This window comes from Macadamia integrifolia, chromosome 6, assembly GCF_013358625.1.
Source record: "Macadamia integrifolia cultivar HAES 741 chromosome 6, SCU_Mint_v3, whole genome shotgun sequence".
Lineage (NCBI taxonomy): Eukaryota > Viridiplantae > Streptophyta > Magnoliopsida > Proteales > Proteaceae > Macadamia > Macadamia integrifolia.
The window spans coordinates 12042694-12053674 of NC_056562.1; the positions used below are offsets into that span (position 1 = coordinate 12042694).

Here is a 10981-nt window from a genome sequence, read left to right on the forward strand (position 1 = left end):
ATTGATATTTTTGGAGTAATTCTGTACCCACAAATATTTTTCAATTCTTTCCTTCGCCACTTTCTGGTTCCTGAAGTTTCTATAGAGAGAGAGAGAGAGAGAGAGAGAGAGAGGCTAGGGTTTTGTGTGATTGAAGTAGGTCATTCACCCGCTAGGGAAAATTTATGTTTTAAGTGAAAAATACCACTTATACCCCTCATCACTTTAAATCGGTTTCGAGTATGAAAAGCAAGCTTTTTTCATGCCCCAACAAAGGGACTCCAAAACCTTAAAACTGCCCGTTTCATTTCAAAAAGACAAAAAATTGAACCGAGTTTACCATATAGTTTTTATCTCATTTCTATTCCAAAAAAATGGAAAAAACAACATAATCCATTTTTTAGAACGTTACAATACAAAGCCTAATAACCTGGAAAAACAATGGATTGTTTAAGGTGTGCTGATGAGTGAGGGTCAAGAATTGCAACTCCTATTTTCACATAAAGCTTCATGCACCTCTTTACCCACGTCTCCCAGAAGAATACAAAAATATGCACCAAGATTGTCCCATGCTAGCTAGGAAACCATGCTTCTCATTAAACCAAAACAAACAGGCAAACTTACTGTACTTCTGAGAAGTGCCACATCCAACAACAGATCATATATTATAAATCAGCTAAAACTGCTTACATTAACCGATATATTATTTTTCCGATATTGTAGAACAAACATCTTAGGCTACACAATACCACCAAAACTGAAGGTTATACATTGAAGGAGAAGGTTTGGAGGACATTTACACATATATACTACATAATATCCATGTTTAAAGCGTTTCTTCATTGTTTATAGCCCAAGAAGAACGAAGTAAACTAAATTTAACATGGCGATGATCCACTGCTGATTTTACTAGTTTAATTACAACAGAATTGATAATTTCCTAATAGGCATATTAACCCATGGTATACGAAGGAGCAGGTAAGTTGATTACAGTGCTCTTGATCTTGGTCATCATGTTAATACTGTTGGTGATTCCTTGAGAACCAATTCCACTGTCTCTCAGACCCTGCCACAAGTAATGCTTGTTGTAACCTCCAATATGAAAGCTTAAGGTAGTTTAAAACCTATAAATACCAAAATCAGAAACACTAATTCTCAGGTTTAGATAAATCAAATGTACCTGAAAAGGAAAATGGTCTGGTCCACGAGCTGGTGCCGAATTGATTTGAACTGTTCCTGTCTCCATTGCATCGCTAATCAAAATTGCTTTGTTGATGTCTCTTGTGAAGACACAGCCCTATGTATTTCGACATTAATTAGCATAAATAATGACAAATATAATATAATTCTTTTTCCTGTAAAGAGGGAATTAGTAATAATTCTATCCTTTTAAGTGTTGTTCACAAAATATGATTTCACTAAACCATCCCAAACAGATAGCATCAAATTGCAACTACTACTACTACTGCTTTCTTTTTGGCACAACTGCTTCAGCTTAGAAGCTTCACTATTTCAACTTCCAGCAAAATAATAACACTACTCATAAGCATGAAATTTAGAGATGAAAACGAAAAGGATTGAAAGGTGTATGCTGTAAGGAGCTCATTGATCTGGCCCATACAACAAAGATAGACCATCTTCCACATTGTACACCAATTGTGGAAAACTGAACACATCAATCAATATGAGTTATACATGGAACAAATGATTTTAAGTGATCAGAGAATCATAAACATGATTGTTGGGCTGCAGGACTACGAGAGAGAATGTGTTCTAGGTGAAGACTAGAAAGAGATCGTTGCAACCCCCCCCCCCCCCCCCCAATTACAATCACTTGGAGTATTGGGGGTGGCAGGGACAAGGGAGGGGGAGGGGGAGGATGAAGGATGGACTCAATCCCGGTCTTGGCCACAACAAGCTCAAGACTTTTCCAGCTGAGCTACCTGGCACCTTCTCAGTATGATGACCCTGGGAATTTCACTTTATTTCTCAGCAGAAAACGATGAACATTTGGATGCAAATATCCAATATGAAGAATGTAGGCGAATTTTGTACCTGGAGGCCAAAATTGCTGGCATTGCAATGGTGAATTCCTTCTTCAACGGAGTTAATCCTGATAACCGGCAATACAGGCCCAAATGGCTCCTCCCATGCAATCCTCATATCAGGTCGAACATTATCCAACAACAAGGGCCAGATGAGATTTCCTTCCCTCCTGTACTCCTGGCAAAAGGTTGCTCCCTTCTTCTTGGCATCCATTACCAACCCCTCAATGAAGTTTGCTGATGATTCTGACACAACTGGGGTGATGTCACAATCATTTTCTGGTGGTCCAACAGTCAATTTTGCTACTTTGGCCTTGACTTTCTCAACAAGAGCATTAGCTATGGACTCCATTGCCAAGATGACCTTCACAGCTGTGCATCTTTGACCACTGTTACAGATGCAAAGTAGTCAGGGAACTGCAAACTGAAAAGGTAGAGAAAAGGTTCTTAGTGATAAGCATGGATATCTTCCTTCACCTGTAAGAGAATCCTCCTTTTATGATGTTTGCTGCCACTAAATCCAAATCAGCATCTTCAAGCACAATGCAAGCATCTTTTCCTCCAAGCTCCATTTGAAGAGGGATCATGCCAGCCTTTTTTGATATTGCAATTCCAGTGTCTCCACCAGTGAAGCTGAAGGATTGGAGGCACAAAAATGTGACTACCAGTATAGTCAAACTGGGATTTACAGAAAAGATCTAGATACATATTTGTAAATCATTGACACTGGCTTTTTCCTTGCTGATGGCTTTGCCGAAGGTGAGGTTCAAGTCAATTTGGGGAGCTGGGTTTCTCTATTGATGGCTTTGACGAAGGTGGAGCCCTAATTCAGGTTCTTCTTTTTTTTTTTCTTTTCTTGTTATTGTCTAGGATTGTCCAGACTCTCTGTATTTTTTATTTATTATTAATATATTTCTTTTGCTGATCCCTAGCAAAAAAAAAAAAAAAAAAAAAACAAACAAAACAAAATAATGGAGTTGAAGTACAAGCATATGGAGTGACAAAGAGCTGATAGAGATAAAAGGTACCTTATACAGTTAACTCCAGGATGCATTGTGAGGAAATCCCCAATCTCAGAACCTTTTCCGGTGACACAACTAATTAGGCCTTTAGGAAAACCAGCCAAGTGAAAGCAATGTACCATGTGGAGAGCAGCAACAGCTCCCTGAAAGGACCAAAGGAAATATGAAATTGGAATCAACTCAAATAATAAAAACAAGCAAAGGACAAATAGCACAGTCCATCAGGATGGTGCATCTTGATATCAGCACATGTGCAAGCATATGTGACCTTGGACTACTTATCAAGGACCAGGAAGGGCTGTATGGTGGGATACCTGAGTTGGAGGCTTGAGTACAAGGGAGTTTCCAGCAATCAGTGCAGGACCAATTTTTGAGACAGCTAGGTTGACAGGATAGTTGAAAGGTGGGATTGCCAGAATGACCCCAAGTGGAATCTGCAATAAGAAATAAAAATCAATATTCTTTTGTATAAGAAGACATGGCATCAATTCGCATTGAAATCAATATTCTTTTGTATAAGAAGACATGGCACCAATTCACATCCTCTCTTTCCTCCTGCTCTTAGAGCATGGAAGGTAACATTTCTCGTTGTGTTGAGTTTGAAATAAAAACATGTTTTTGATTCCAAGGAGAACTTGCCTCCCATCCAATGATATTATTCTACAAAACCACTAACAGTTCAATCCAGTGAATTTTTTTTATTGATGGTTTGACTCCAGTTGCCCGAAACTAAGTCGAAGGAGTATTCTGGATTTTGGACAACAATTCCTTTGTTTTTCTATGGTTTTTTAGAACAAATATTTTCCAAATGTGATCATTTATTTCACTACCTACTTTGTGCTTACTGAATAATATTATGTCAATTAGTATCCAATATATCATCTCTACTATCCTTTCCTATGTTTTTTAATTTTTTACTAGCTTATAAAAAATATGCAATCATAAAGCGTACTAATTCTGGTAGGTAATCCCAACTCGGCAAAAGCACTTTATCAACTCAATCCAAAGAAGAATAGGAAACCCACTGGTTTCTGGGCCACAAACTGAAAGGGGAGGGATGTTTACCACCACCCTAGGAGCCAAGTTTTGGTGAAAGATAGGAATGATTTCACAAATCACATTGGTTGCCTTAGCAGGATCCACATCCTGATTTCTGCTATGAGAGGCTGACAAGGCTAATAAAGTCCTCCTCCGATTTTTGCCCTGTTAATGGCTGCTAATGAGGCTAATATACAGTATTCTTGGTTATTCTGCATGGAAACTTTGTGGGACATCTCAACCATGTCTCCCCTGCCATGTTTTGAATTTTTTTTCCTCTCCTTAAAAAAAAAGAAAAAAAGAAACTTCATTTCAAAAGTGTTACAAACGACAGTCCTGTTTCCACAAGTTCAGGACCCATTCTCATATCCCTTTCTGAAATTCCTATCCCCGTCTACAGGCATTTATGTTAATACAAAATTTATGGACACAGGTCTACATGAATGGTCCACTTATTTGTAGCACATAGTAGGACTGATGAGCAAGGTTTTGAAAACCGGCCTCAGACTTGGCCAGAAACAGAGTAGAATTAACGGGAATCGGCCAGAATCGCCAGGAAACAGAGCAAAATCAGTGGGAACCAGTCACAGCTGATATAATCTGAATTGGCTGATTCGATTTTAGAAACCATGCTGACAAGGGCAGAATTTTTTTAGGGTTGTAGATCAAATGGTCCCTTCATGCTTCATCTCAATTGGAATTTGCATGTGACAAAATAAAGCTTTTAAAATCAGACTACCAAGAAGGCATATGACAATGGACAAACTACCTAGAAAGTGCGTAACAATGGAATGGTATATATAATTGAAGGGGGGAGGGATAGGCACACCACCGCCTGCTTATTGCACGTAAAAAGCAGCACCAATGGTTGTTTTGGTAGAGCACCAATGGGGTTCTGGTCATTATACAGAGAGGTATATGATCATTTCAAAAGGGGAAGAAAATATATATATATATATATATATATATATAGAGAGAGAGAGAGAGAGAGAGAGAGAGAGAGAGAGAGAGAGAGAGAGAGAGAGAGATGTTGGGCATGTGGCCATGTGTTAGCCTTTTTTCATAATTGAATTTATATAGAATTTGCAAGCGAACAATTTAGACCATTCTCTAAATATTCAATTATTAAAATTAACACATCACCAATCCACATTACAAAATAGGCGAGTCCATCGAAAGAAAATGCCTTCCATAAAACCTTTTACCTTAATTTTCTGTTTTTAAGTTAAATACTTTTCCAGTTAAAGTTTTTAAGATAATTACTAGACACCCTTTTATCTTAAGAAATTCTTAAGTTGCATTTTCTCCTTTTCTTTGATTTGTCCTAATAAGTTTCTATCCAAAAAGAAAGAAAGAAAAAAAAAGTATTCCCAAAAAGTTCCTTAACAACCCCCCCCCAAAAAAAAAGTTCCAATAAGTTTTCCAAAAAATGCTACAAAAAAAATAAAAATTAATCCTACTAACAAATTAGCATATGAGGCAGAGATTGCGTCATCTTGAGATTCATTAGCCATTATCTTTTTTTAACTAATATATTAGACGTTGTCACTGGTTCCATAAAGTTATAATTTTTTTCCTCTTTTTTTTTTTAAGAACAATAAAGTCCCAAAAATGTTATACACTGGGGTTGACAACAAGGCAAATAAAACAATAAGCATCTACATTACTCTATGCCCATTCTTACATTACTCTATGCCCATTCTTTTTTCTTTTTAACGAAAAAAGAAGGCAGCATAGCCCTGGACGCTGAGGAGTGTGAAATGATAGTCCCACCCCTCATGAAAGGGGCAAATCCCACTTGTGTTGATGCTTTAAAGTTCAACTAATGCTCCCATGTGTTAATGTAGAGGCCACGCCACCTTATAGGAACCCTCCCCGTTCCCTTTTATTTATTGTTTTTCCCCTGATTTACCCTCGAATAATGGGACACCACATAAACTGCCACGTGGCCATGAATAACGGATAGCATATCTCGTCATCGTTTAGAAAGTGAGCCATCTGGAGATCACGATCACGATCACGATCAGGATGGCACACTCGTCACTCGTCACTCGTCACTCGTCACTCACACCAGGCACGAAAAACGAAGTAAAGAGAGGGCTTTGTGATGAGAACGAGAATATGAGAATCAGAATATACCTTGGAGGAAAGACAGTATTTGGTCCTCTCGTTTCCAGGGAAGCTATCGGAGACAAGAAACTTCCCTTCTCCCAGAATCCTCACCCCTTCCTCTGCGCAGTACGACACTAGATCTCCAGACCTCACAACCTTCAATCACCATTTCCGAATTCTAGATAAGTTTCAGAATTCGAATTGCACAAATAGAACGGTTTCTCCGTTTAATTTTTACAGATATACCTCAGTGACAGCGTCCTTGGCAGGCTTTGCGATCTCTTTAACGAGGCACTCTGCAATGGGAGCTTTGTGTTCTTTCAAGATCGCGGCCGCCTTGTGAAGCAGCTCCGCTCTCTTCCACAACGGTGTCTTCGCCCATGCCTTTTGGGCGCTTTTCGCCGATTCCATAACCTTGTTCACCTCTTCTTGCGTACAAGCTGTTGTGAAGAAAAAAAAGGAAATTTTAATTAGGAGAAACTCAAAAACCAGAACGACTTAAATAGGAATCGGCTGCCTAGCAGAACCGACGATTCACTTAGTTAGCAATGCTCGTCGTCCCGAAAAGGAATTCAGAACCGCTCCACGAAGGAAATTTTCAGTTTTCAACTTTCTTAAATCAGTTCAACTGTATCTGTCGAAAATAAGCAATTTCGGACAACGATTCAGACAACTTAGTCGTTAGAATTGGGCATTCGGATTTAGTAATCGAGATTAGGTAAGAAAATTTCTGACGAATCCAAGAAGAAAAACGATCAGTAAACGAATTCAAGCCGATCGTCCAAATATCAGAAAGAATTCGAGTGAAAACGTCGAATTCAAGCTTCCAGCCAAAAAGCAGAGAACAAATTCAAATCAAACCTGAAACTAGAACCGAGAACCTTCAACTAAAGTAATAAAGATACAAAAACTAAAAATCTCAATAAACAGAGAATTAAAATGAAAAATCAAGCCCAATAAAACGAGATTGCTCAACACTTGTACTTTAGGAGATCATTTACCTTGAACCTTGTACTGAGTCTTTCTCGTGGTAGGATTGATGATCGAAACAGACTTCCCAGAAGATGATGTCTTCCACTCTCCATCGGAGTAGTACTTGAAGACTTCTCCTTCTAAAATCTCTGCAAACACCCCGGTCCCTGCCATTCTCGATGGTTCAGAAAAGGAAACTGAAGAAGAAAAATTAAAACGAATTAACTTAACGGAGAGGATTCTCTGCAACAGATTTCCTCTTTCTGTTCTTCTTTGGTTTTGGTTATGCTGTTTTAGGTGTTGGATTGGTAGACTATAGAGATGGGAGAGAACAGCAGAGGAGAGGAGAATAGAGCAGAGGACCGGTGGAAGCGTGGATTTGGGTTTGGTGTATTTATAGAACCACGCTTCTCCAATGACTCTGAACCAACTCACTTTTAAGTTGGTTTTGAGCGTGCCAAGTGAGCGTCACCCAATTCCCAAATTTGACACCATTTGGGCAGTAATTTACTGTCATGCCACTATGGGGGTTTAAGGTTAACTATGCACATGTGGAATTAATTTTGTTAAATATTTAGTTACCGTTGGTTTCCCCGCCAAGATGAGTAGCTTGACCAAGCTTCCAGAGTGTATGGGGGCAATGGTGTGGTCCCACCACGTGCTCTTGTAGACTGGAAATATGGTCTATAAATGCCGGTCGAAATCCAACAGAGTAGTTGGTTTTGTAAATTGCAATTGGTTGGGGAGTAGAAGATGCATAAGCTTTTGTACGACGTTTCACCTTGAGGCTCGTGGGCTTACCTAACCAGTAAGTTCAAATCAAAACACATGGGAAGGGGGATCGCTGCCTGGTTGAGTGACATTACTAGCGATGGCCGATGGGGTTATCTAATGTAAGTAGGATTTTTCATATCACAGATATGAAGTGGACTCAACCAAACAATCGCATTTTTATTATTGGGTAAACTTCACTCCCCTCCCCTGAATTAAGGTGAAATATCAACTGGACATGCCACCTTTGTAAAAATATCACTCCCCTCCCTTACAAGAAAAAGATGCTATCTAATAGCCCCCAACTGTTAATTCTGACTGTTAAGTCAAGTTAATTTTTTCATAATCCCTAAAAAACCCCTAATTGTGTAATGCCAAAATTACCTTTAAGTGAAAGAACAACTGAAATCCACCATATTCTCCTCCTTCTCTATTGTTGAGACAGGCATGCCCACCATAAGGCTCTCCCGGTTCCGATCAACTCTGGTGACTTGGTTCGACTCTCTATTCCAAGATGACGAGCTTCTTTCACAGACCCAGTGTCTCTCTCAAGGTCCTGTAAACAGTTCAACAACACCCAATTTTAGAAACTTTGAAAATTTCTACTTCTTTATATGATAGTTTGTTCCTTGATTAGGTTCCGAGGACTCGAATTAGTGACAGGATAAGGAAGCTTCAGGAACTAGTTCCCAATATGGACAATGTAAATTTGCTTATCTCGTTGAATCTAATAAATACTTAAAACATGGGTTTAGAGGAATTTCCAAGTTCACTCAGTGTCTGATTTTATAATCTAAAGACAATAAACCTTGAATTAGCGGTTCTTTGTAATCGCGGTGTCATGGTTTCTTGGGTTACTTTGCAGCAAACAAATACTGTTGAGATGTTAGAGGAAGCAGTTGAGTATATCAAGCACCTACAAAAATAGATTCAGGTATCCCATTGCATAATTCTGCAAAGTGTTAAATATGATTCATAATTAGATTAAAATTTACACTAATGCTATCAAAAAGCATATTTTGATCCATTGAAAACCCCAAACTTGGCAAGATCTCTCTGAGCATAAGAGGAAATGCAAATGCTCTAGTAGAGAAAAATTCCGCCATTAAAAATGGAGTAATAAACCCAATTTGTCGCATGTGGAAGCTTTATTGAAGGCGATCGATCCTTCTACTTCAAATTCTTCTCCTTTCAAGAACTCAATTCGTTAATTTCTAGTGTCCCGACTTCAGTTGACGATGCTGTTGATGAAGAGGTTACTGATATGGAGTGGTTCTTTCTTGTTTCGATGACTCAGTCGTTTATGAATGGCGTTGGCCTTTCGGGTTAGACGTTTTACACTTCGACGCCAGTTTGGTTCGTCGGAAGTGAGACGCTTGTGAACGAGCAAGACAAAGTCAGGTTTTTGTGTTGTAAACGATTGTTTGTATTCCTTGTGCGAATGGCATGGTTGACTTAGGCTCGACAGAATCTATTTTCCATAGCTCGGATCTAATGAGCAAGGTTAGGGTTTTGTTCAATTTTGAGAATCTAGATATGGGTTCTCGGCCGACGGGGCAGACGGACCAAGGTGATAATGATCCATCCTCGCTCTGGCTCTCAGATCTGTTATCATCGATTATGGAAATTGAGGATTTTGTTAATACAGCTCCAGTTACTATTGCTACAACTTTAGTCCATTCCATTGTTCCTGAGATTTCTAAGTCCATTCATTTCGAACACCTTCAAGCTTTTTCTCCTTCTCCTTCAAGCTTCCAAAGGGGAAAAGACAACAAAGATGAACAGGAAAAAAATGCTTCGATGAAGCCAATATCTTCGGTTCAGGTACAAAAAAAGAGGAATAGGGATGGATTTCAGGGGATCTTTCACTTGAGGGTAATTTTGGGATTATACAATTAGGGGGTATTTTGGAAATTATGAAAAAATTAACTTGACTTAACTGCCAGAACTAACAGTTGGGGGCTATTAGATAGCATCTTTTTCTTGTATGGGAGGGGAGTGATATTTTCGCAAAGGTGGTGGGTCCAGTTGATATTTCGCCTTAGTTCAGGGGAGGGGAGTGAAGTTTAACCTTTATTTTTTCTTTTTTCACATTTGTATTTAGTTTTCCTTCATCTGTTATTGATGGTGTGAGTTATGATTGGACTCTATAAGTTAACTGTCAATCTGTCTTGTATTTATAGGTTTATGGCTGAATCTAGTCGATTCTGGTCAATTCTTGTCTGATGATCAATCGAGAGTAAAATTGGATTGGAATAATGTGAGATTGATTCAGACCTTGGTTCCACTCTTTAAAACACTACTTTCTCAGATCTAATCAGATGGACAACTCCCATGGTACAAGAGATTCATGGGACCTAATTTTTACTTATTTTTTATTTTTATATTTGGTGGGGGGTGGAGATGGTCATGTCGTTTTGGGGTGTTAAATAAATAATAAATTATGAGTTAACTGAAATTTTAAAATTAACATGAAATATGAATAACCACTTGTTTAAATTAATGGAAAGATTATCAATCGCTTTGACAAAAAAAGTCACTCCTTTGAGGATGATGTTGGAATTTTTGATAATTGGATAGATTAAAATCTAGCTTCACCATTTATCAAATTTTAGCATCAAATTATTGATTTATCCTCCCCATGCTTTTTTTTTTTGGTAATCGATTTATCCTCACCATGCAAAGCCATATATATGTGCCCTCAATCGTAGCCCTTCAACTGAAATGGATTATTTTGGCACTGGCCAACTTGGAGTGGGGTGAAACTTGACATGTGGGAAGATTATTTTGGGGTCAACCTATCTACAAAATCTGATATGCGCCTTGCACAAGCACAAAAACCAATGAGAGGAGGGGCCAAGGCATAGGTCATGAAGGCAAGGTGGTCATTTCACCCTCCCTTTGAGAGGGCATAAGTTTTACGAATATTGGTTACGATCCTTCACCCATTATCTTAATAGCAAAGTCTTTGGTTAGCTAGTTTTGGGCAAGAAATCGTCCTAGGCCGACAACCTGCAAAGAAGAACAAAGAAGAGAGTGAGA

General features: G+C 38.7%; 1 protein-coding gene across 2 annotated transcripts; it reads right to left on the reverse strand.

The window, feature by feature from the left end:
• Positions 1-625: 625 nt before the first annotated feature.
• LOC122082681 (NADP-dependent glyceraldehyde-3-phosphate dehydrogenase) lies at positions 626-7565 on the reverse strand. 2 transcript variants are annotated; one of them, XM_042650404.1, is made up of 10 exons: positions 7198-7491; positions 6443-6636; positions 6224-6352; positions 3361-3480; positions 3053-3189; positions 2502-2657; positions 2035-2413; positions 1160-1276; positions 920-1045; positions 626-888 (listed from the first exon to the last, which is right to left on the reverse strand). In XM_042650404.1, exons 1-9 carry the CDS (start codon positions 7340-7342, stop codon positions 932-934), a joined length of 1491 nt encoding a protein of 496 aa, XP_042506338.1. In that variant the 5' UTR covers positions 7343-7491; the 3' UTR covers positions 626-888; positions 920-931. The 2 variants fall into 2 exon arrangements, with proteins under 2 accessions (XP_042506338.1, XP_042506339.1); XM_042650405.1 differs by having other exon boundaries at positions 626-1045; positions 7198-7565.
• Positions 7566-10981: the final 3416 nt, after the last annotated feature.